This window comes from Lissotriton helveticus, chromosome 9, assembly GCF_964261635.1.
Source record: "Lissotriton helveticus chromosome 9, aLisHel1.1, whole genome shotgun sequence".
Lineage (NCBI taxonomy): Eukaryota > Metazoa > Chordata > Amphibia > Caudata > Salamandridae > Lissotriton > Lissotriton helveticus.
In genome coordinates, this window is record NC_136070.1 from 968,447,210 (window position 1) to 968,474,384 (window position 27,175).

The window sequence follows — 27,175 nt, forward strand, 5'->3', positions numbered from 1 at the left end:
AGACATTGTAAACCATAAAATGCGTCAGAATGCCATGCCTCCTCAGGGGAGGCATAGGGAGGCGTAACGAGGAGAAATGTTTTTATTTCTCCCCGTTTTTTTTCTCTTTCAAAGCCTGCTGCATTCTGCAGCACACATAGAACGAGGACATCACCTCGTGTGATTGTATATGTGCAGGAAGGTGTCCCTTCCTGCACATAAACAATCATTTAAAAAATGAAATTTTACAACTTCTATGTGTGCTGCGTTAAGCAGGTCCTTCAGGTGCTGGGTAATATGTGTTCGCTTGCGCAGGTTAAGGATCAATCTGGCTACTGCGTTCTGGATTGTCTGGAGTCTTTGCATGAGTTTGGAGGTTGTGCCAGTATAGAGTCCATTGACATAGTCGAGCCGGCTGGTTATGAGGGCCTGCATCATTATTTTCCTGGTGCAGATGGGGAGATTTTTCAGGGCATACAGATCGTGTGTAAGCATGCCAAGGTGACAGCATTGACTTGGCATTTCATGGAGAATTTTCTGTCTAGTACGATGACGAGGTTTGGGACATGATCTTTTGGTATGGGGTAGGTCCGAGCTCCATTGACCACCAGTGGTTGTTCAAGAGGGCTGTGTGTCTTCTGAAGTTCAGGACTTCCATCTTGTCTGTGTTCAGTTTGAGGCAGTTGTTGTTACGTTCTTCATGCAGTTGTGGAAGTTGATCTTTGTCTGGGTGGGGTTCGCTGAGCGAGAGAGGGCAAGTTGGGTGTCATCAGCATAGGAGATGATGTTGATGTGTAATCTGACGATGTCTGCGAGTGGTGTCATGTAGATGTTGAAGAGGGCAGGCTGAGAGATGAGCCTTGGGGTACTCCACAGATGGTGTGTTTGGAGTGCCAGGTGAAGGGGGGAGACGTACTATCTGTGTGCGTTCTGTGAGGAAGGACACCATTTGTCTGAGCGCATCATCTTTGAATCCGATCTTGTGAAGACACCGGATGAGTGTGTGGTCAGAAATGGTGTTGAAGGCTTACGAGAGGTCTAGCAAGATGAGGGCGGCTGTTTCCACTCTGACGAGTAGGGATCGAATGCCGTCTGTTGCTACAATGAGGGCTGTCACAGTGCTGTGGTTGGCTCTGAAGACTGATTGGAATGGGTCCAGTAGCTTTTATTTTTTCAGATGATTGGTGAGTTGGTAGTTGACGCCCTTCTCCAGGAGTTTGGCAGGGAACGGGAGGAGGGAGATGGGACTGTAGTTCTGGAGATCTCTGGGATCTGCAGCCGGTTTCTTGAGGAGGGTCCTGACCTCCGCATATTTCCATGATTCGGGGAAGGTGGATGTCATTATGGATGCATTGAGGATGGTTTTGAGTTGGTGGAAGATCTCATTGCTTCTGAGGTTGGAGAGCTGATGGGGCAGGGTAGGTTGGTGCCCCTGAGTGGATGATCTCATCTGGGTGGTGGTAGTTGGTGTGCTGAGTTGTTCCAAAGTGGTGAGTGCGTGGTTGATGTTTGTGGTCTATGGGTTGCTGAAGATGTCGGAGGGTTGAGGTTCAACATTTTTGTAGATATTTGCTATCTTGTTGTGCAAATGGTCAGCGAGGAACTCGCAGAGTTCTTGTGATGGAGGGATCGTGTTTTCTGTTGCTCAGGAGCAAAATAATTCTCTGATGATGGTGAAGTTCCTTGGTTTGGTTAACATTGGTTTCGATGCAGTGTGTGAGGGCCTCCTTTTTTGCTGCTTTAAGCTGGTGGTGGTAGTTGTAAACGGTTACTTTGTAGGCGGCTTGGTCGGTGATGTCCTTGCTGGTTCGCCATCTTCTTTATTGTTGCTTACACTTACTTTAGCTGTGCAGATTTCTGGCATGTACCAACTGGCTCGCCTGGTGGTTTTGTGCATCTTTGGTGGTTTTGGAGGGAGTGGCTTGCTTGGCAGCATTGGTGATCCTGGTGTTGAAGTTCTCTATTGATTGGTCCAGGTCGGCAGTGCTGTGGGCATCTGTCCATTGTTGCTGAGTTACTTTGGTCCAGCTGCGATAGGGAGCATTGTCTGGGAAGGGGGTGCTGTGCAGTGGGCTGGCAAGGGTGAAGTGTACTATGGTGCGGACCATCCAGGTGAGTTCTGATGTGTGGCTGTGTCTGATTCTGTCGCTGTTAGCGAGCGTTGATAGAGAGGTCAGTACGGTTTAATGGAAAATCTGTAACACTTTCAGTGTATTATGCATATAGGTGAAATAAGTCTTAGAGTGCAGTTTTGCTCCACTTTGGCCTGTACATTCCAGTGAAGTGTCAAGCTGGGGTAAAACATGCACACTGAGTTTGATTTTGCAGGTTCCAATAACATGCATTGATATCTTATCTGTCATCCAGAATTAGCATATTTCTCTGGCTCAGCTCATGATCGGATTCCAGGACTTTGTCCCATCTGCTGGCTCAAGTAAATTACTCTGCTTCACAGAAGGAACAAGGGCCGTCTTACACAAAGGGAGCAATTATCAGTGATTGCTCCTGTTCCTGGGAGATGAAAGGGAAGTGGGGAAATGTGCATCTGATAGCTAGCTTTCACACTGCACTTAGGGTGAGTCAACCTAAACCCAATGAACAAAGGAGGAAACCCAGTCATTTGGAGCCAAAACATAAGAGGCTCTCCTTTGATGTTTTGGTGAGAAGGTATGTGGCAGTGATGTTGGTTAGGGGTGAAGATGAGGCCCTCAGAGAAGCTCTTCACAGAGAAACCTTGACAGCACCATTTTGGATTGCACTAGTATGTTGTGTGGAATGGTTGGGGCAAGGTGTGGAGGGATGATATGGCATCCTAGGATTGGCCATGGGTGTCTGACATCTAGAACTTTCCAACCTCACTTCTAAACCCTTGTATAAGGGAGAGACAGTAAACAAGACCTTAGATCTGGAAAGCAGATGCCAGGACAGCTAGAAGGAGTATGGCTATCTACTACCGTGCAGATATGGACTAAGAACTTTGTCTGCAGCAAACCATAGGACCAGATGGGTCTCTCCAAGGACAGCACCTGAGGACCAGTTGGGGAAAGATCTGGACTCATCTGCCATCCTAAATGCTCTGAAACATACCTCGGAGGCTCTGTGGCTGGTAGTAGAGGAGCAGTGCAAAATGTATCCAACAGCAGGAGAGGCGCATCATAAGCCAATAGAAAATAAGACTGGTGCAGGGAGCCAGTAAAACCAGCTCCCTGCACCCATTACAGACCAAGTGGCCAGTTGAAAATGCTACAGGTGGTTATAGTTCACCTCCAGGAGCAAATCAAGCCAAATAATTGGTGCAACAGGGCCAGAAATATTACTGTTTCAAGATTTTACCCTTTTCAGAAATCGAGAAGGAGGGCTGGTGGGGCACCGTCTCGATCATTCAAAATGAATCCCGAGGTGGGCCAAAACCTGGGGGCCAGTGGAAAGCTCCATTTCCTTTCATTTAATATGCGCATAGTGTGGGTAAGTATTGGGGCCCCTCCGCAAACTTATATTCGTCCCTGGGGACCCCTTCCCCTGGGGACTGGCACAATATTTACTGGGGCCTTGGACCCCATCCCTGGACCCCAATGTGGGGGTTATAGTGGGAGCACTCATGCACCATCCCCCAGTGGTGATGTGCTGCACCCCTCCCCATGCCCATGTCCATGGGGAGTTGAGCAGCTACTCAGAATAAATACCCTGCCTGCATGGAGCAGAAGTGGAGAATTGAGACACCTACTCCTGCACTGGCAGCCAGTGGTGCCGGATAGGCAGGGAACTGGCAGCGGCAACCAAGAATGGGCTAACCCTATTCTACCCTAATATCACTGAAAAGGTTGTGCGTGCCCCGGGTGGAACCAGGTCACCCAAACACAAAAATGTATGCAGCGCAAGTTACAATAAACAAACAACCACTGCAAAGCCCCAAAAACAAAAGCAAAGCCTTCCCCAGCATCAGGAGACAATCTCATAAAGTATTCACAGAGCTGGGCAAGGCGTGCCCCATAATGCCCTGCTGGGGAGTATTTGGCATATTTATCTTCTTTGTAGTGCCCGAAGGAGGGGCAGTGGCACCACCAACATATTTCAAAAGTGTTGTGGGCAGCTGCAGGGAGTGCAGCAGCCCTGCCCACCCATGAATGTGTTTAAATGCTTAACCCTAAGTCTCCAGGGTCATTGAGTTCCTGACCTCTGGAGAGGTTATTGTTGTTCTAAAATAACTCCAGAGTTGCAGCTTTTGCTCTTGGGCTCAGAACTGCAGGGATTCGTTGTGTGTTTGATTTCATGACTGCATTTTGTGGTTTAAGTGTTTAAACAAAGATAAGGAATCATGTTTGTGATTGTTTGCATAAATGCTTTATTTATACTTTTCTATTAATAATGGTATTGCTGAACATTAGCATGATTATTAATTAATGCATTCAATTATGATTGCTTCAATGGTTTTAATAATTAGTCTGAATAGTTGCCTATTTTCAAGTCATGTGGAGGCTCCTTGACAAAGTCAATTGGCTTGTCTTATTGATTGATGTAAAGAACCCTTGAAAAGTAAATAGGCTTGATTTCTATATTGTTGTGATGACTCCTTGCTAAAGCCAATAGACACCCCCTTATGTTGTGATGCTGCATGTGGTATAGGTGGTGTGGGGAATTGTGATATGGGGTTCATGTCCTAATAGGGGCAAATGTGATTTGAGAATGTCATAAAAAGTATTTTCATCTGCTTGCTGTATATATTTGCAATTGAATATATAGTACTTAGTAGTATGTGTGTAATCAATGTACTTTTCCTTTTTTCAAATAAAAAGCACTGCTTGGACAATAATTTATTGAGTGTTGTTGTTGATGTGAGTCAAGGAAGATTACTAGCCCCTACAACCATCGCTGAATAGACCTTAGACTGCTCCGCCTCTCTACCCTCAGAGTGTTGAGTGCAACAATAGAACACTTGGGGACAGATGTAAAAAGCAAATTTTTGGTTGCAAATGGCTTGATTTATAGCATCGGCCAATTTGCAAATGAAAAAATGCTTTTTTACATGTACCAAGCCCTATTTGCAATTCAGTAACCTATTACCCAATCGCAAATAGGGTTTGAGATTCAGTATTAGGGGCGTGTTTACGTCATCCCTTCCTAATACCGACTCGCAGTGGTATATGTGAATGTTTTGTAACCGAAGTGCGGTCGCAAAACATTTGCATTTTACCACCAACTCCAAGCTGGTAGTAATCCATTTGCAAATGGGAAGGGGTCCGCAAGGCACCCTTTCTCCTTTGTGAATGTTGGTTAAAGAGCAGGCAGTGGTCCCGGTAAGGAGACAATTTTGTACCTACTACTTGTGCAGGACTCACATCTTATACAACTACTAACTAGGGGGCTTATTCTTGTGCCGTTGGTGCGTCACTTTTTTGTGATGCTTGGGTGGATCAAAAGCCTGCTCCATATTTACCAGGCAGCACATAGCCACTTTTTTGGTTTAATGCTGCCTTATAAATATCGTTGGGCCTCATTTATGAGTTTTTGCTGTAGTGCAGTTCCGCAGGCCTTCCTGCTGTGCTACCCTGTGGCAAAAGAAAAGGGCAGGAATGTACCATATCTATTAGGCACTGCGCATTCCTGTCCTTTTCCTCTGTGCTGGCACACACTGGCCTGCTGTGCGCCAACACAAGCACTTTTGCACCATGGTGCAAGGGTGCCTGCATACCAGGGATGATTATTTTTGTGCAGGAAGGGAAACCATAGTGCACAAAAATAATCATAAGAGGCGTTTCCCTCTTTCTATGTGTGCTGCAGAATGCAGCACACATAGAAAAGGGAATAAAGATATTTCTCCTTGTTGTGCATCCCTTGCATCTCCCCTGGGGAGGCGTACGTTTTTGGCACTGTCTCAGACTTACGATTTCTCATAAATCGAGGGCAATTGTCAAAAATCCATTGCTGTTGGGGGAACGCCCCCAGCAACACCCATTGTACACCCCTTTACCTTAAAACTGTGTTAAAGGGAACAATATTTACAAGGCAGCATTAAGCCAAAAAAAGTGGCTTAGTGCTGCCTTGGTAAATATAGAGCCGGATCCTGCACCACCGGAGCATCACAAAAAGTGATGCACCAGCAGCGCAGAGGGTTATAAATAGGCCTGTTCCCTTTAACGCAGTTGTCTGCGTTAAAAGGGCATCCACAGAAATGTTGCAGAGCGCCAAAGACTCCTCAGCTAGGATGTTTAAATAACCACATTTTCAAATGTGCATATCTCGGACCTCATTGGACTGCTTTTCCTGATATTGGGCTCATTTTGTTCCTGGTGGCCAGATATGGCCACCTGGAACAGTGTCAGAAGGCCTCCTGGCCTAAAAAAGACTCTGCAGGAAGCTGGTTTTACTGGCACTGTGCACCAGTTTTCTCCATTGCCTGACACCTGGTGCTTCGCTTGTCCTGCTGGGGCATAGAAATAGAAGTCCAGATCGTCCCCCAACTGGTATCCATAAGTGTGTGTGCAATTCCATATTGATAGTCCTGCTGAGATCATCAAAGGTGTAATTTATGGGAAAAATAATCCCTCACCCACCAAAAGGTGGCATGAATCATCACTGGGTTGCACTCCTCTTCAGGTTGGCGCTGCAATTCTGGATGGGCTCCTTTGGGGGACTCTTGGCTAGAGTTCTTTGTCTTCTGCCTAAAGGTCTGGGGTTCCAGGCTTAATCTAACAGAATTTTATGAGGGGAAGGGGGATATTTGAAAAGTAGGTTGGACTGAAAGGTGAGAAGTTAAAATTACCTAATGGAACCCAAAAGACCTTTATTTTAATGGGGCCTTTGTTAAGGGTTAGAAACAATGAGAACTCCTAGGGTAATGATGTTCTGTGCATGTGGTTAATTGCTCTGTAACAACAAAGATTTTGGCACAATATTTGCACATTAAACGCAGGATGTCAAATTGATTGCCATTTTTATGTTGTTTTTCTTTTGTACATATCTTTTCTAGGTCACACACCATTATACCACTTTACCTCTAAATTCGGGACTTAAATTGCAATATAAAGTTTTTTTCTTTTGTACACTATTGTAGGTCACTTTAGGTGAGCTTTAATTATTTTCTGATTATGAAACCCATGTGAATAGATTCAGTGCCTCATTCTGATCCTAGCAAATTGCCATTGATTTTGTTTGGGACGAAGAAGGCAAGAAACATGTTGACAATATCTTGGTGAATTCTGGAAACCTCATTATTCTAAGAGTTCTCACTGTTTTTAAACCTTAACAATCACTCTGTTTAAAGAAATGTATTTGGGTGCCCCATCATCCTTCCAGCCCTGTCCTAACCAGATGTATGATGATACAACACGTACCATCACAACGCGGTATGTTACATCGCGGTTTTGACAACTCAAGTCGTTACATCGACTTGCGCTGGAGGGCACTGGATTTAGGAATAGTGTGAATTACTATTCCAACTCCAGTCTACGTACAGTAGGGAAGGTGTTGAAATAGTAATTCACACTATTCCTTAGTCTAGAACGCCCTCCAGGGCAAGTCGATGTAACGACTTGCGTTGCCAAAACCGCAATGTAACCATACCACGTTGTAATGGTTTCTTGATAAAGGATGTTTCCTGTCCTAACCCTGCTGCACAGCATTCTGGGAAAATCCAATATGGCAACATCAAGTTCTTATGTGCAGAGCTGCTCTGCACATAACAGCTCCACTCAGCTCCAATCCTAGCTCACTTTACTGCCAGGGACGTTCCCATCAAAACTTTAAATGGGAGCCCCTCCTGTGTTGGCCCTTCCTTTGTTCAGTGAGCCTGGGCTGTCGGAGCCCCAGTGCAGTGTGACAACTAATTACCAGATGCAGATTTTCTGCTACCTATTCCTTCTCAGAAACTTAGTTAAGCACTAATAAGTGTTCCTTTTGTGTGGGGAGGCCGTTGTTCCCTTTGCTGGAGAGCAGAGTAATTAACTTGATCCAGCAGGAGGCAAAAGGCCTGGAATCTGATTCTGAACTGATCCAGAGAAATATGGCACTGATGGAAGACCCATAAGATGTACATGTAGGTTTTTGGGACCTGATAATTGAACCCAGCGTGCATGTTTTACCCCAGTTTGACACCTCACTCGACTGTGTAGGCCTAAGGGGAACGAAAAGGACTTTAAGGTGGTAATTTCACCTATGTATATAATACAGGAACACTACAGATAATCTAGTAGCCCCTACAGACTTATCTGTATACCCACTAGTCTTATAAGGCCCATCTCAGGTCAATCTCTATCCTTATAGAGTCTCTTCTGCACAAGGCTACCAGTGCGCAATTACTGGGCTGCGCACAATGGTAGTCCCACATGTGTGCGCACACATGTATGTGCACATGTAATCATCCACGTTGCCCTTACCCTACCTGTGTCGCAGCACCCTTATCTTGAAAGTCGGACACTGACGGTAAACATGTGCAGTCCAATTACCATGTGATTACCATGAATGAGACTCGAGTAGTGAGACTTGCCCACAGCAAAGGTCCAAAAAGTGTGTTAGCAAAAAGTAAAAAATCTGAGTGGAATAAGTAGGTGGAACCCATTTTACTACACCTTTACTCAGCTAGCCTTCTCTTTCTTCTGTACCTTGCATCCAAAAAGCCAAAACCAACAGCTGTGCCTCTTTATACCTGGCTTCTAAAGTCTGGAATGATCTCCCCATATCAGAGCTGCCAACACAGGCTTAGAATTCGAAAATAAATTGAAAACCTGGCTCTTCCAATAGGTCACAGATTGGACAGTTTCCCCTTCTCCAAGCCCCAGGATACCAACGGATTGATTTGTGAACTATACAAGCAATAATAACATAACATACTATGACATCCTATCCTTGCTCATCCACATATTTAAAGTACTTTGACAGGCCAGTTTCAGTACCAAAAAAAATGCAGGCACTTAGTCACATTGGGCCTCATTTATGAGAAATGACGCATCGCTGCGTGAAATCAGCGATGCGTCACTTCTCAGTGTGCACTCCTTGCGACATACCTGATGCGTCATATTTAATGTAGGACGCATCATGTCGCAAGGAGTTACAGATACGTCAGTTTTTCTGACGTATCTGTAAGCGCAAAAGTGACGCATTGCTGGAGTGTGTCACAAAAATGACGCAACTCCAGCAATGCGTCCTTTCGCATGGGGCAAGCCCCATGTGAAAGGGCTTGCGTCAGTCTTACGCCTGCTGTGAGGCAGGCACAAGATTTTGACGCAACGGCGTCCTAGAAGTGACGCAATGAAATCTCAGTCCTGAAGATGATCTAAAATCATACAGATCGAAACATCGTCGACCTACTCAAGGAAATATCACCCCCAATTATATATATTTATGTGGTCTTTTACCTTGTTGTTGTGTGAAATTTCGTTTTTCACTATGTTCACTCGTGTCACATTATGCACCTTGTCACTCATATGAGCACCTGAAACTTTTTTATAACTGTTGAAAAATAAAATAAAAGATTTTATATGTACCCACATCCCTAGCTCCCTAGCGTGAATTAATTAAACGCTATACTTCTCTTAGGACCTTATCAGGCCACCCCTGAACCATTGTTTTTCAAAAATACACTATCACCCCAGGTTCGCTTTATGGGGTACCCTTGATCTCAAAATATATGAATGTGTGTGGGGGCACAACTTGTGTCCCCAGGGCAACATTACAGTTGACCACAGTCCACGGAGGCTCTGCTTGGGGCCTCCAAAGTCCCTTTATGGCTACCTTTTCATGGCGGTTGGTCCGCCATAAACAGGCAGTCGTAATGGGACTGAGCAGCCGGTGCCTCCATCCAAGATCAGTAGATCCTGTCAGAGGCAGCGGACCATCCCCTGACAGTCAAGGGTCTGATCGCTGCCATCGTAATGAGGCCTACGGCCCGAAGAGCTCTCTGTCAGTGGGACCACCACCGACAGCCTGTTGGTGGTGGTCCCACCGGCATTGTAATGATGCCCTAAGTTTGAAGTTAATAATAGTGATCGGGCAAAGGCATCAAAAGTATCCGAACAGCAGGAGAACATCCCTGGGCTCAAAATTTTTATATCTCTTCCTCTGATCTTTTCCTCCCATAACCAACCGCTTCAACTGTTCTTCACCTAATGCTGATCAGACTTCATGACTACTTCCTCGGATACAGCCTTGCACGACTAAAGGATGGTGACTTTCAGAAAAAGGCAAGTTCCAAGGCAAAACCTCATGCTGGGCAAAACCTCTGTCGCCGTCAGCTTAATCGTGCCTTGGGCATGGTCTAATATGACCATTGGCTACCATTGGCGCTTTGCACATTTGGCTCTGTTTTTTACTAACATTTTTAAAAGTTCATATCTCCGATTGCTCTTAATTTGTTTTTGTTGCTTTGGTGTCATTTGTTTCATTACATTTCATTCTATTTTTATAAATTGAAGTGGGATTTTATTGTGTTGGGTTTTTGACTTCTGAGTTGTTTTGGCATTTTTAAATGCTAAATACATTTTCACGACGTCAATCCTGTCTGCACTATGTCGCAGCTACCATGAGTTGAGCTTAGGTTTCAATTACTGAAACCTTTAAGTGGACCTACAAGATAGTGCCTTTATTACTTGTGATGGACCCCAATTCAGCCCAAGAACTAAACCACCTTCTCTCATCAACCATAAAAGGAAGAGAAACCAAGCTTCCAAAGTCTGGAAGCATTCCAACAGAATTTGTTTAATACTGCCATAAGCGCTACAAGTGTTGAGCAAGTCTGCATTTAAAATGATTGTGATTCCTACTGTATCTCCTATCAGTTCTGTCATGGATCATTGGTAGAGTACCATCGAATATGGCGTTAGTTACAATACAAAATAGGATAGACAATACAAAACTCAGCGCAAGACTCATCCTCGACCTCCCCAAACGGACCCACATCACCCCAACATAACATCATACATCAACAAAAGCATGTTTTCCACCAACTGACCAGACAGCTACGATCCGCCTTCCTTTTCATTGTAGACACCCCCCAGATCCAAAGAGGCAACAGAGTAGGACGATCCTTCTCACACCTGGTGGACTAAGACTGGAACGACCTTCCTCTGCACAGCCTCATCACACCGGTAATTGAGGAAAGGGCTCAATATCTGGCTGTTCGAATGAACAAGATCCTGACGAAGCAGCTAGCAACCCCCGCGCCTTGAAACCTTCAAGGGTGATTTACTGCTCTTTATAAATCTTTTATTTCAGTAAAGAAGGTAGAAAAGGGACATCATCCGCTGCCATGAAATTATAATAGAAATAGAAACCCCATTTTGTTATTTGCAGTAGGACAGGAGCAGGACCAAAACACCCACCATCCTTCGCAGCATGTGCCGCCTCGCCATTTCTGCGGCCGGAGACGCTTTATAATCTGGTCAGGGCTCCCGCAGTGTGGGACCCCATTTTGTTTTTTGCAGTGGGGCAGGAGCAGGACCACAACACCCACCATCCTTCGCAGCCAGAGCCACCTCGCCATATCCATGCCTAGAGGCACTTTAGAAACCGGTCAGGGCTCCCGCAGTGCAGACCCCATTTTGTTGTTTGCAGTGGGGAAGGTGTATGACCACAACACCCAACATCCTTCGCGGCTAGTGCTGCCTCGCCATTTCCATGCCCGCAGGCACTTTGAAAACCGGTCAGGGCTCCCGCAGCATTGGACCCCACTTTGTTGTTTGCAGTGGGGCAGGAGCAGGACCACAACACCCACCATCCTTCGCGGCCGGTGTCACCTCACCATTTCCGTGCCCGGAGGCACTTTAAAAACCGGTCAGGGCTCCAGCAACATGGGAGGCGTATGGGCCCGTCTGAGCCCGTCAGAGACCGGAGGAGGCTGGGCTGCGCCCCCCTTAACATCTGACTCCAAGAGCTCCTAGCCACTGGAAACCCACCTAAATGAGGAAGAAGAAGGTTACTGCGACTGATTCTGATGGGGTGACCATGACAGCTTTTGACTCTTTTCTGGCCAAAGCTACTACTGCCATTTCAAAGGAAATTGCACTAACTGAGCAGAGGCTTTCACTTGGCGGTGAAGGAACTTTGGACAATAAAAACAAAACGAGTGACACTATCATTAGTTTGTCTCAAGGGAATTTAGTCAGCAAAGGAGTCGGAGGAGGTGATAGTGTTTCGCATGGTGATTTAGTTCCCTATCCTATTCCCCCAGGCAGCGTTTTAACTCCCCCAAAGCAAGATATACTGGGTAAAAGGAAAAGAGGCCCTCTTGAAGAACCCTTACTCAAGAAATCGAAGAGACCCAGAAAGACCTCATCTATTCTGACTACTCCTAATCCTCAGTTAGAAACACAGGAAACAACACGGTCTCCGACAAATTTAGATATTTTGCTGGACAAGCTTATTTTAATTTTGCAACCTATAAAGCAACGGCTAGACTCTATTGAGTTAAAGATCCAAAATATAATGGAAAATGACTTACTTGTTCTGAGAAATGTAGATGTAAATGCAAAACAACCGCTCTCACAAGAGAACCCATCTCTAAATGCACTAGCTACTTTTTCTGAATCTGAATCTAGCATTTTCATTCAGAAGAAACATGGGCCAAATACTACCAAGTGTCAGTCTATTCTTGAGCCATTGCCTAGAGTACAGGGCACATTTGTCCCGGCTGCGGTCCCAAATGGAAGTAATAACTGTTTAGGGACGCATGCCACATTGAAGGCTAGTTATTGCATTACCCAAAAATCAGCAGTAGGGACAGATGCTAGACCGCCCCAGAAAATAAGAAACTCTCCTATCGGGAACCAATTGCCCTGCCCTATTTTTGAGCATAAGTGGGAAGGTAATTGTCAGACATTACATCTTCCACCAGCTGCCTGCCCTCTTGTCCTAGTATTGGTTAATGCACCAGCCTTAAATTTGGCACAAGAAAAATCAGCTGCCCAACATATGAACAAAGCTAGGCAATGGATTTCCAAGTATGCCAGGATGGGGCCTTATATTCAAGACCATCTGATTATGGCTAGGAGAAACCCATGTGTTGGCCAATCACCTAAGAATTGTATTGGGGGTTGTATTGTTCCTAATTTTGATAACGTTAAGGTTCTTGGAGAATTATTAACACAACTTCCACTAGTGCTATCACCAGGGTCTCAGATATATCCTGTCCCTCTTGCTTATTTTTACAGATCAGCTTACAATTTGAAACCACAGCCTTATAGGACAGATATTGGTTCAGAGATTGATAGAAATTGTTATATTTTAAGAGAGTTAACTCAACTAATTCCCACCACAAATAGATTTCTCCCACTAGAAAATCTGGACTCTTGTGATTGACTTGTGAGCCCTTTTCCCCACCTATTCTAACTGACTTATCAGTGCCAAATAGAAAAAATGCAGAAAGCGATGATTTTGGAGCAATCGGAAATGTAATTACTAAGGCATCAGAGGCAGTTGGTTCTATTGGGACACTAGAAGATGCACACTATAATGGAGACTGAGTTAGCTGTAATAGAGAGATCTGAGTTAAATTACCCTTTTTTATCGTGGAATATTTTGGGATATAAAAATAAAAAAGATAGTAAGGAGTAGCTAAGTAAAATAATACATTTTCAGATTATATGTTTCCAGGAAACTTGGGAAGTGGAACTGATCTATTTAAATGGCTATCAGTCATTTAATACACCAGCCCCATCATCAATAGGAGGGAGAGCGAAGGGGGGTATTCTTATTATGTTAGCAAATACAACCACTTTTAAACACTTGACATTCTGGAGTAATTCTCCCTACTTCCACATATTAATATTAAATGGGTATAGAATAGAATAGAATAGAATAAAAGGGTATAACAACTGGGATTTATAGTTAATAAATTATTACAACAATAATTTTGAGAATCCTGCATCAGTCACAGAGGGCCTAGATAGGGTTATTGAAAACCTAATTCTTCGTCAGCCGATTCCTTTACAAATTCTCTGGGCAGGTGATTTTAATACAAGAAAGTGTCCAAGAGATGAACCAAGACTCTGCGGGATAGTGAACCAAAATGGTGACCAAATACCCCATTTATGCACTCACCTTATGGAACCCTGCTATATTCCATCTTGATGACTTGGCCATTAGAACCTAGAAATTAGCATATCTTAGATAGCATCCACACAGTTCCTACCCTACGATTTGCTCCTACCTTTCAAAGATCAGATCATTGGTCTACAATCGATTATGTAATTACCTGTGATAAGTTTAAAAACAATATCACGAAAGTCAAAGTTAAAATGGCAGAATTTAGTGACCATGGGATGCCTGCATGCAATATGGTTTGGAGGGATGATGGTAAAACTATCAGGAAATCTGCACCCAAATCCATTCTTGCAAGAAAAAATGGGTATACATTAAGGTGGGATAAAGTGGATGGTGTCTCTTTAATTACAAAGACCATAAATACCAATTACAATGATGTTCTGCTTTGCTTAGATCCCATGACAAATGACATAGAGGTTGTGAAAGCATTTAAAAAGATCCTAGTAGAAATAAAACTACAATTAACCCACCCAAGGCCTACCCATATGGTTATCGAATATCATTAGTTTGATAAAACCTACTCTGAAGCTTCAGCAAATTTACACAAAGCTCTAAAAACTCAACCAAGTGAAAAAGATCTAATCCGAACCTAAGGGCTAATTATACCGGTTAGAGAAATTAGGCAGAAGCAATTGAAGGCGGAGGCATGGGATAATTTAAAGCAAGCTTCACTTCAAAATGATAGCAAAGCCTTCTGGTTTGTGATTAATTCCTCATTATGGCACGAAAAGGGGTGATGTGCACATACATGAAAATAACTGGGTAGCCCATTTCAAAGCTATATTCCAAAAGGATAAACATCTCGCTCAATTTGAACCAGTCTGCCATTTTAAGGAGATACATTTTATGTCCTTTAATTTAGAAGAAATTGAACTTTCTCTTTCTCAGTCCCCATCTATCAAAGCAGCAGGGCCAGACTGGATCCCGGTGGATGTTTTTCTTGCGAATAGAGAATTATGGTCCCCCCCTAATGACAACTGTTTTTAATTCAATAGCCAAAAAAGGGCTGCTACCTTCCTGGAAGCATTCACTAATAATACCTGTTTACAAAACAGGCGAACCATCCAATCCTGCTAATTATCACCCTATATCACTGATAGACAGCACGTTAAAACGTATGGGGCTGGTTCTATTAAACAGGCTTGAGAACTGGGCAGAGGATATGAAACTCTTGGCTGAAGTTTAGTGTGGTTTCAGGAAGGGGAGGGGATCCCTCGACCAATGTCTGAACTTGAGCCTAATAGCGGCAAAATACACAATTGCGAAGACAGGCCATCTTTACATGGCATTTATGGACCTCTCTGGAACTTTTGATTGTGTTGCACATAGCAAACTGTGGTCCATCATAGAGGCTATGGGAGAGGAGAAATCGCTAATTGGTTTTATAAGTCAACTGTGTACATATGCACAGTGACTTATAGGAAGGGACGGAATTGGTCTAAATTACCAAAGGATAAAACAAAGCCTATATTTATAAGCAATATATCCTATGATCCAGAGGAATCGGTAGACTTGAACTATCAAAAGTATTGTAAACACATCATAAATACCCTGGATACATTTGCCCCTCTGAAAAATAGACAAAATAAGAGGAAACCATCTGCTCCCTGGTTTAATGAGGAGCTGAAATCCCTACGCAATGCACGCCGACAGGCAGAAAAGAAATGGCGTAGATGCTATTCAGAGCCGGATAAAAAACTGCTGAAAATGGAACAGGCAAAATATAAAGGAGCTATTGCCAAAGGTAAGGCACTCTTCTATGCCGCTACTATTCTTCAGTCCCCTAACAGTACTAAAACCCTTTTTAATATCATAAGGGATCTCTCACACCCCACTTGTATGAGTAATAAGGTGGTTCCTACTCAAGAACTATGTGATGAGATTGCATTCCATTTTGAGGAAAAGATTGCTAAAATTGTGGGGGACTGAAGGAGGAAAGGGCTAGCTGTAAAGAAGCAGTGGCACAGACAGAAGAAGAGGAACCTCTACCAATATGGTCATCATTGGAAAATGTCACCCCTCTTACAGAGGAGCTCTTTTTTAGTCTGGCCCATAATGTGTCATCAGGGTCGCCTCTAGACCCCCTTCCGCATAGGATCTGGAAGGAATATGGGCCACAGCTGTTCCCCTGGATGCATCAGATTTGCCGTCAATCTCTTGAGGAAGGCACAGTGCCGGAAGCATGGAAGCAGGCAGTGGTTACCCCCCTGCTTAAAAATCCTTCGCTGGACCCTACTACTCCGGCACACTTCAGGCCCATATCCCTCCTGCCCTACCCAATAAAAATCGTGGAAAAGGTGGTCAGTAGATCCATGTCAGGATATCTGGAAGACAACTGTCTACTGGACAAGGACCAATTTGGCTTCCGCCCAGGCCACGGAACAGAAACTGCATTGGCAACCATGCTGGACGCCCTTCGAATGCGAGCCGACATTGGCAACTCCTCAGTCTTGGTGCTGTTGGACATGTCGGCCGCATTCGATACGGTTAGCCATGCAGTTCTGCTAAGTAGGCTGGAAAAACTGGGTGTGAAGGGCAAGGCCCTGAGGTGGATACAATCCTACCTGACAGGCAGTCAACAGGTGGTGACCCTAGCACCCTTTTCATCTCCCAAGTCCCCAGTCAGTCATGGAGTACCTCAGGGCTCCTCGATCAGCCCTATTCTTTTTAATCTTTATCTGCAGCCTCTGATCCCATGATCAAATCCTATGGAATAGATTTGATAAACTACGCCGACGACACCCAACTGGTGTTCTCCTTAGAAGGAAGACAGGCGGTGACCATGGAGACCTTTCAGAACTGCATGAGCAGGGTCTCCAGGTGGCTGAAAATAAACTCCCTCCAATTTAATGAGGGTAAGACAGAGGTAGTCTACTGCTCGTCAGCCAAATTGAGTCAGCAACCCTCCTACGAGATCAGGCTTGCGCCGGGAGCTGATCCTTGCATCCCAGTTAAGACCGTGCGCAATCTAGGGGTAATGTTTGATGCGGATCTCCAAATGACTTCTCAGACCAATAAAACCATCAGTGTCTGCTTTGGATTGCTTAAAGCGCTCAGACAGATTTTGCCCCTTCTGCCTGATGAGTCTAGACCGCTAGTGGTTAGGAGTGTGATCCTGGCCAGACTGGACTACGGTAACTCCCTATATCTAGGGGACCCCTTATACATCTTACAGGGGCTCCAGAGGGTCCAGTCCATAGCGGCCAAGCTGGCACTTAAAAGACCTCGCAGCTCTTCCACTACGTTGGCACTCAGAGATCTACACTGGCTGCCAATCGGGAGTAGAGTCGCTTGTAAGTCCTTATGTATTGTGTATAGAGCCCTGCACAACACGGGACCTATTCCTTTACAGGAAAGGCTCAACTGGTATAAGCTCACCAGGTCCCTGCGTTCCTCTAGCCTGGGTTTGGCAGCAACCACCAGGATCAGGAGATCGAGGATGGGAGGCAGAGCTTTCTGCACTTCCGCATCTAGGCTGTGGAACGAGCTTCCCCAGAACATCAGGCAAATTGACACTCTGCTAGGATTCAGAAAGAGCCTGAAAACATGGCTGTTTGCCAAAGTATAATCCCCTTGATTCTATCTAATAGATCTGGCAGGTGTTTTATATGTCATGACAGCCAGTGTATTGTTGTTCCATCTGACTACTTCCTGTTTGGGCGCCAGGATACCCGTAGGGTGACAGTTGCGCGATACAAATAATAAATACAATACAATACAATACAATATGGGATTGAAGGGGAGTGTACCAGATCTTTCAGGATAGAGAAATGAGTTAGACAATGCTGTGTACTGGCTCCTTTTTTATTTGCTCTTTATATGAACAACTTGAACGAGGCCCTGAAGGATGTTCCAAAAGCACAGGAAACTACTCATCTGATCTTATTATATGCATATGACGCTGTATTATTGGCTCCTACCCCATTGGCCCTCAAAACACTCATATAAGAATATACGGCATTTATGGCCGATTTAGACCTGAGGTTAATAAAAAGAAATCTTTTATAACGACCGTAGTTGGAACCCCAAAGAAGCTGCCGAGTTTTTATTTAGATGGAAATAAGACTGAACAGTTAAATCATTTTAGCCATCTTGGTGTCCTTTTTGACTCTAAATTAAGCTGGAAAGAGATGATTCAAAATAGAACAAATCATCTAAGCAGGAGTATAGCAGGAATTTTCGGATTTTCTAAAAAATTGGGAGACAAACCCAGTCAAGAAATGGCTAAAGTGTATCTTGCAAAAGCTAAATCATTAGGTACATATGGGGCAGCAATCTGGGGTACAGAAGATGTGGGGGGATTACAAAAGATGGAAGACAGATTTGTGAAATGACTACTGTCTGTCCCTGAAGCATGCTCAACTTTTATATTACACAAAGATTTAGATTTCCCTTTTATTTGTGGTGCTATTAAAATGGCTCCACTTTTATTATGGTTATCAATTTGGAAACATAAAACGGGACCGCTGAACAAAATAATTTTAAACGATGTGATGAAGTTAGATTATGCTCTAAAAATACCATGGATATCATATGTTAGCGAATCCTTTATCTCGCTGGGTTTGGTGGATTTTTATGTTACTCCAACATTGGGCAAAAGCTTTTCTGAAAGTAAGTTGAAAGACATTTCATGGAGAAATGTAAAAGGGGCAGATGGGAGAGCCATAAAGGGAAAAGTACAGTACTGACATATCAAGCCTTACCGGAAGCACAATAAGGCTCTTCATCAAACCTCTCCTTTGTACCCAACACCATTTTATTCTCACCTGAACTACATACTGCTTATGCTGGGTTATCCTCTAAATGTATATTCATTAAGCCATCTATGACGTTACAACGAATTCAGTTGCAACGCATGCCTTTACCACGCATGCGTTACAACGGAATTCGTTTTCTACGCATAACCTTTACCACTAATATTCCTTTACCACGCATAGATTAACAACGTTTTTCGTTGTTAATTTATGCATGGTGAGGGCATATTCTTGTTAAAGGTTACACCTGTCCTCCTTCACGTCCCCAGCCTCTACTCCTTTTAATTAACCCTGCCATTAACCCTTATTAAAAAAAAATAATAATAATTTTCCCTTACCTTTTTAACTTGTCTCCTGTCCATCTTCTTTGTTACGTCTTTCTTCTTGGTTACGTCGGCCGTACGTCCTAAAGAGGAAGCGGAAGTTTAATTCCGTTTCCTCTTTTACAACGCTGATCGCTTGATGTTCGTCACTTCAGGTTAGTCCTTTTTTTATCCCCCCTTTTTTTTCATTTACCACACATACCTTTACTACGTATTTCGTAGTAAAGATATGCGTGGTAAATCCTCTCGTTACCACGCATGCGTTGTAATGCATGCGTGGTAAAGGTTTTTGTGGAAACGGCCGCGTTGTAGTGGCCGTTTCCCCCAAATAAGGGGATGAGCGCGATGGTTGCTTTAAAAGGACTGTCAATGTTTAGAATACATGCTGAACATAGAACATAAAATATCAAATATGTGTGTGATTTTAATTGGAAACGGTTTTGCCGCTATGCTCTTAAATGGACTGTGATAAATTAGGTTTTAGTTGACCGGTTTTAGACTATGGCTCTTTTTTAAAATATTTTTTTATAATCTTGATTGATTTACCTGCTAATTTACATTGTGTTGCAATCATTTTTAATGTCTCGTATGTACGAAATTAATTCTTGTCAAATGTACTTTTATGCATTTTATCTTTGAAATGCGAAATAAAGTTTAATGATGATGATGATTGATTGATTGATAAAGAAGTGATCTAGTATATAGGCCAACAAACCCAATTCAGGCGTGAGACTCCCTTTATTTTAGCAGTCTCCCACCCCAAATTGCCTCTGCTTCAGTACAAGTTATTAGGAAAAATACATTCTCACGATGTCTTTTCTCAAATTCCCTCACTTTCCTGTTCTAAAATGTTGTAGTCGTGTGCAGTGTCACATGTATGTGCACACATGTATTTTGTTTGACCATCAAATAAGGTAGAGTGTCTGATTATGTCTTTGCAAGACTGCCATCCTGTTTGGTTACTTCATGACATAAATGAGAAAAGTGTCATAGAAAGCAGTCTTTGATGCCTCTGTCATCCTGTGGGCTGCTCTGCAATGTGACAAAGTGTAGACTAGATTGGCAATAGGTGTAGTCGACCTGCCTGCTCACCTAGGGGCAGATTTACAATAAAATAACACAGCGCAGTGCAGCAAGTAATTTTGCTGCGCTGCGTTCGTCTGGAAGCACAGGGATGCAACATATTTACAACAATATGTCGCGTCTCTGTGCTTTCCCCTGCGCTGGCGCACAAACTGCTGCCATGCGCCGGCACAGGCACTCTTGCACCATGTGCAAGAATGCCTGCATCACGGGGATGATTGTTTATGTGCAGGAAGGATTCCAGAAATTGCTTTTTACAACTTCAATGGGTGCTGCATTAGCATACATGGAACTTGTAAAACGTCTTTACTTAAAGAATTCTTTATGTGCAGGAAGGGACTCCTTCGTGTACATACACAGTCATTAGAGGGTATTTTCTCATTCTACGTGTGCTGCAGAATACAGCACGCATAGAAGGAGGAAAAAAAACGAGGAGAAATTAATACATTCCTCCTCGTTGCGCCTCCTTACGCCTCTCCTGGGGAGGCGTAGCATTCAGACACATTTCCAGATTTAGGATTTCTTGTAAATCTAGAAAAGAGTCAGGTTTGGTGGGTGTTGCGTGGGAACACCCACAGCAACACCCAAAGAACGCCCCTTTCATGCAAAGTGCTGCATGCAAAGGGGCCATATTTACAAGGACAGGAAAAGCAACACAGGGTAGCTTTTCATGTCCTTGTAAATATGGAGCAGCAAAATGCGCCACAGGTGCGTCACAAAAAGTGATGTACTGGCAGCGCAAAGGTCTTGTAAATCTGCCCCTTAATCTTCCGTAAATGCCACTAGATTTGCTTTTGCGTACCCTGGGGCAGATTTACAAGCCCCTTGCGCCACTTTTACGTCGCTTTTAATATGGGAAAAGTGACGCAAAAGTGACGCAAGTGTCTTGTAAATCTGCCCCTCTGTATCTCCAGTCAGAAAATCTCTTTCTCTACCCTGTCCCTTATGCACAGTGCTTCACTGCCTTCGTCGGAGGGGTGTTGTGGCTGACCAGTACTCTAAACACGAGTTTAATGTGTGGGATAAAGCACTGCAGTTACCTGTACAATATATTGCTTTTCGGAGTTGTTCTTATGCACATCATACAATTGATTCTGATGTAACACTAATGCACTTGTTTTGCATACAATTTTGAAATTGTTGTCCATTTTAACCCTTGCTGCTGTTATTAAATAAATTTGCTTTGTACATTCATGTGTATCATATAATATTAGACGCATATTGTTGCACATAGCAAATCGAGTGGCGGCTGTTTTTGGAGATGATTTGCAATGTTTTTTTCTCGGGGTGGCCCAATTCTTTGTTCTCATATGTTTCTTCGTTCTCTTTTTGCTCTGCTGCACTGGCCACGTCCACATATGAAATCTCGATATATACACGAAAATGAGGTGTTCCATACGTGCATCTCAGGGAATTCAGCGGAAATGTATCTAAGCCTGCTGTATGTTTGCTCCATGCGATAATTGCCATTTTCTAGAAATTGCACTATTTTTTTAATTCAAATTCTTTTTCACGATGCCATGTTCTTCCTTTTTTGCTCTACTATGCATTTACCCTCTTCAAAACCGACCTCAAAAAATTGTGATTGACTTTATCTCTCCATACACTTAGGGGCAGATGTATCAAGCCTTTTGCGACTCGCTGAGACGGCCGAAATTCGCAGAATTTCGCCATTGCGAATCGCAAAAGGCCTTTTTGCATGTTTTGGCATGCATCAAAATTTCGCAAAATAAGTAATAGCAAAAATTTGCGATTCCTTATTTTGCCATAGCATTTATGGAATCGCAATTTTGCGATTCCTTAAATGCTATGTATGTAGCATTTTTGAAATGCGATTTTTGTTTAAGAATTCGCAAATTACCACCAACTTGTAGTTGATGGTACTTTGCGAAGTCTTTACAAAATGCACAATTTGGCATTTTTGATGGTGGCATGTGATGCACACACATGCCCATAGGGCATGTACCTGCACCATATGTACACACATGTACATTTCAGGGGTGCAGCAGGGTATCTTTCAGACACCCCTGCATCCTTGAAATAATTCTCAAATTGCGATTAGCAAATTCCGAATTCGCAATTTGAGAATTACTTCACAATCATTCCTTTGGTACTCCTGGCCCATAGGAATGCATGGGAAATGATTCCTTATTTGCGAATTCGCAAAATGCGAATTCGCAAATAAGGAAGATTAAGGAATCGCAAAAAAATAGCGATTTTTTTCATACATTCCATTTTGCTATTTCTAAATAGCGATTCCTTAAAAATCGCTATTTAGGAATCGCAAAATGGAATCTTGATATATCTGCCCCTTAATATCTTGCTCTGAAAAGCTCAGAACTTCATATGATGTAAAATATCTAATATCTCACAAAGCGGTCTTCTCTATACCGAGCAACAAGCATTTCGCTCTTAAGGAAGCACAGTTTGCTCAAAGACAAAGCCGCTCGAATTGTGATAACTTTATGTTGAGGCATAATAAATAGTTTAATTCTTTGCTTAAGATGGGACAGACGGCGGATATGGGAGGAGGTTCGCGCAGGTCACAGTCTTGCCATTTTATAGCCCGGATCACTCGGTCCCAACGATCAAATCTTCTGGACTCAGCGCAGGGAAAGACTTAAAGACCTTTATCCCAGAAAGTGGCTTAGCTTTCAGCTGAGAGCAGCAACTCTGAGGGAAAGCCACGGCTTGCACATCACACCTGCTGCCCACCTAGGCACCTGCCCTTGGCTGACATTGGTCCTTGGAGACCAGGTGACCACCGTGGACTGCACAATCCTTCTAAGAAGTAGAGCAGCAGGGATTTGGGACAGAGCTGGGGGTGGAGGGGGTTGGGGGGTGGGGTCTATCAGATCATTCCTTCTACATCCTCAGCCAGTGATCGGCAAGGAAGAACGTGTCGCGAGGAGGCGAGAGCTGGGGCTCCCCACCTGGATCCCCCCCAAAAAAAATCTGGAAAGCCATTCAAGCAAGGAGAGGGCTTAAGGAAATTGAAAAACTGGAAAAAGCCCTGTCAAAAGGAGTTCTTCCAAAAAATCAGCCATTTGCTGCTGCCCGTGAAACCGTGGTCCTTGTGACTCCAGAAGATGGGGGCCGGTGCCAGTGCCGAGGCGAAGCACTCCAGGGAGTTGGAGAAGAAGTTGAAGGAGGACGCGGAGATGGATGCCCGCACAGTCAAGCTGCTCCTGCTGGGTAAATGCCATCTTTTGAAACTAGTGGTCCAGTGTGAGGCTTTGGAAGCTTGCATAGACTTTTGGGTCTCTGGCCAATGGTGGTCTTTCTTTAGGACACCTGCTCCTTACCCTCTGAGGCAACAGCAGAACGGTGTACGATAGACAGCGTCTGGCTTTGACGTACTTTATCACCTTATCAGGGAACCTAATGCTGAGCTGATAGAGAGTATCTGCCACACCTTTGAGGTGCTATCTATCCTTTTCAATCCAAATAACAGACTAACATGTCCACCGCTCAAATTAATTTCATATGTCCTCTGGAGCAGTGGTCTTTTAAATCCCGCTCTCTCCCAGTGGAAAACATAAAATCACTGGGGCCCCCCTCAAAATGTTTCACAATTATTCCTTTAAACTGCCAATGTTTAAATATGCATAAACATATTTAAACATTGCAGTTAAGTTCTGTTATAGTTTTAAAAATGCAATCAAATACATGATTGCCACACATATTGTACTGGTCAGGCAGGCCTTACTAACGTGTAAAGTATCCATAGTGTTATTGTTAGAAATGGGGGTGGGAGTTTTGAAGAATATTTGGAGTCCCTTCCCTTTTGACACCTCATTCCAGCCAGGATATAAATGAAAAAGACGCTAGTGATGGCCCATTACAGTGCAGCTTAGTGCCTCTTGTGTTTTTCAGCTTAAAACAAAGCACTGTGCTGTGTTATTAGCATTGTGCTTCTTTTGGCCAGAGCCTGGGATCACTTGAGGCCCTCCATAGGGGGGCCTGACCCCGCCCCCCCCCCCCCCCCACAGTTTTAAGACCTCTGCTCTAGAGTAACTCACCACTAATCCTTTTTGGATGCCGTAGTAGCGTGCTACTCGCCGAAAAGCGCTTTAACACCTCATCAGGGGTAGCAAGCGCTATATAAATGCAATTCCAAGTCCAATATGAAACGCATAGAACAGGGGTAGCACGAGCATGTGTAGGGCTGTAGTGAGCAGAAGAGGTGAAACACACTGCTTGCAGCCTCAGTTTGAAAAGGAGGTGAGAGTCAGATGGATGCCTGTCTTCATGTGAGTTGTGTTGGGAAAATGGACTGTGCCCATGTTTGCCCTCAGCTTGGACAGAGGTGAAAGAATGTATATCAGGGTCTCCTACAACGCAGGAGATAATGAGTCTGGAAAACCTGTCTCTTCAGCTTGGATGGGTTAAAAATAATTAGAACCTGAGTCTTCGAGAGCTGAGTGTTCAGATTATACAGCTATTGCCTTCAGTTGAGACCCATAGGTTGAAATGCTGCCTGTTTGTCTGAGAGCTCTCAAAGCTGCTGAGAAGAGACTGCACTGATCAGTAAAGCTGTGTTTAATGCCGCTAATAATAAAGCTGATGTGTATCCAGTGCTTAATTTGTGGGGGAGGGGGGAAGTGCAGGCTCCTAAACTTTTTTCTTAGAAGCCCATCGTCGATGTTTCCGAATTTCGAGCTTGGCAAAATACCAAAATGTCATAGTCTTGATTCCACCTCATGCATTTTTTCTATTACCTGTTCTTTTTCTTCCCTGCGTTTTCTCTCTTGTCAATGTTTTCCTCTCTTTCTCTTCCACCTTCTTTTCCCCTTTTTATTCTTTCTCCCTCTTGCTCTGGGTCAAAGTATGCTGACTATAAATACGTTCTGTGTCCTACCAATGAGTGCTAGTGCCCACCTACTGCACACACTGGCATAAATTAAGCACGGTAGGGTATCCCTGAGTGTCACAAAGGGGCTTAGAATGCACAAACTTGTGTTATAGTACAAATCTGTTTTTATTGTCGCGTGGCAATACAAGAATATCGAGACAACGACAACAAGCATCGCAGCGCTTAGGAGGAGGGTCATGAAAACATAATGCAACAATTTTAACAATCCCCACACCCCCACTTCCCCCCCCCCCCCCCCCCCCCAGAGGCACTCACTAGGTTCAATGCTATCACGGGTCTTAGATATCTGGCACAGTGGAAGGTGCTAGATCACGTAAGCATAGCAAACTAAAATAGTTGGGGTACGTCAGTTCTCTGAACTCTGTAGACAGGAGAGTGATGTATGGTCACCCGAGTTCTCTATAGGAGTCCCCTTGGGAGGTCAGTACCAAAGAGAGCTTCTCCATGCCCAAGATAGCCCTTAGGTGGTGGAGCTAACCCAGGTGCGTCAGAAGCTTAGATGTACCCCAATGTGCAAGGATGGTCTGCTGAGACACTCCTCATTCCAGGTCAATGTGATGGCCTTTGTGGGACTTGAGCAGGAAGGTGAGCCTGCTGGGGAGGCCCAGTATGGTGTAAGCAGGGAATCAGGGTAATTGCATGCCTGGATGCAAATCAATGTCTGTAAGGAACGCTTCCCAAAATTGTGCAAGCTTAGGGCACTTCCAGACACTATGGAGCTGAGTCCAGGTTGGCCCACAGTGCCGCCAACAGTCCGTGCTTACCGCTGGGTTGCCCTGGGGTTTAAAAACCTGGCTTTTCCAGCAGTGATCAGAGCAGTCTTTTCTAGTAGTTTGCTTGGCAGTTCTTTCCCTCTTTAGTCTGTCCCTTGGCGCCGGGAAACCCATTGCGGGTAGCTGTGCGCCTTGTAAGTTTAAATAAATAAATAAATGAGGAGGAGTCAGATACCAGTAGGTGACAATCTTGGTGGCCGTCTCAATGGCAGCAGCATTGCGTGCTGTGCGTCCAGCTCTATGATACACCTCGTGCTACTCTTTTGGAGTTAGCTGTCTACCTAATTCAAGTTTCCAGGGTTTCTGAGCTGAAGAATTAGGAGATGGGAGGGTGTGCAGTATAACACTGTACAGTTCGGTGACCATGAGTTTTTCTGTGGTTTTTGTCAACAGCCACTTCTCATATGCTGTCATGGTTTGTTGTGCTCCTGCTTGCACGGTAGGGTGCAGAACTAGTGCCTGATCTGCAGGTAATGCAGTCGTACCTTCTCCAGGAGTGTAAAGTCCTCATGCAGGCATTCAAAGGGGAGTAACACTTTAAGTAAAGGTCTGTAGCCAGTTAAGTCAAACGATTAACATATACAGTTCTAGGTCTCATCATAATGTACAACCAACACATAGTCCCTGTTGAAACATCCCAAATTGACCAGAGATAACACACATATGTCTACGAAATTCTATTTCATTTTATTGTGCAGTCTGCTTAAATTTTTTATTATTATCATTTTTATCTCCTTTTTTTGTGTATATCTATGTATAAAAGTTATTTTATCTCATCAGAACATTCTTTGCATAACAATCATATAAATAATATGTGATAAAATTCATGCTGTTCAATATAAGAAATTGCAACATCGATAGACGTAACGTTCATGGGGCAATGCAGTAGATGTGGACTACGCGCGTTTCGACATTACTGCCTTCATCAGGAAACCGTCTATTGCTCTAGAATTTAGGGCCATATGTATCAAGCTAATTAGCATTCGCAAAGGCCGAAATTCGCAGAATTTCGGCCTTGCGAATGCTAATTTGCTAAATGGTATGTATGTAACTTTTTTGCTGCAAAATAAGGAATCGCAAAATTTGCTATTCTTTATTTTGCGATTGCACTTAAGGAATCGCAAATTTTGCGATTCCTTAAATGCAATGTATCAAAGAAAAAATAATGCAAAAATGCCCATAAGGATTCGCAAATTACCAGCAACTTCTAGTTGGTGGTAAGTTGCAAATTCTTATAAAAAAGAAATTCTCCAAAAAACCAAAGGTGCCATATGACGCTCATACATGCCCTTAGGGCATGTACTTGCGCCATATGCCCCCACATGTCATTTTCAGGGGTGCAGCAGGGTGTTCTTG

General features: G+C 43.8%; 1 protein-coding gene across 2 annotated transcripts in view; it reads left to right on the plus strand.

The window, feature by feature from the left end:
- The window catches only part of GNAT1 (G protein subunit alpha transducin 1), a 268,365-nt gene that overhangs the window by 88,171 nt on the left and 153,019 nt on the right, over positions 1–27,175 (plus strand). The window contains exon 1 of one of the 2 annotated variants that reach the window (XM_078661254.1): positions 23,061–23,365. The exons of the other annotated variant lie outside the window; for it this stretch is intronic. Coding sequence (XP_078517380.1) covers positions 23,260–23,365 — 106 coding nt within the window. The 5' untranslated portion in view covers positions 23,061–23,259. Of the gene's footprint in view, positions 1–23,060; positions 23,366–27,175 lie in introns of those variants that run through there. 2 annotated transcript variants of the gene reach the window in all.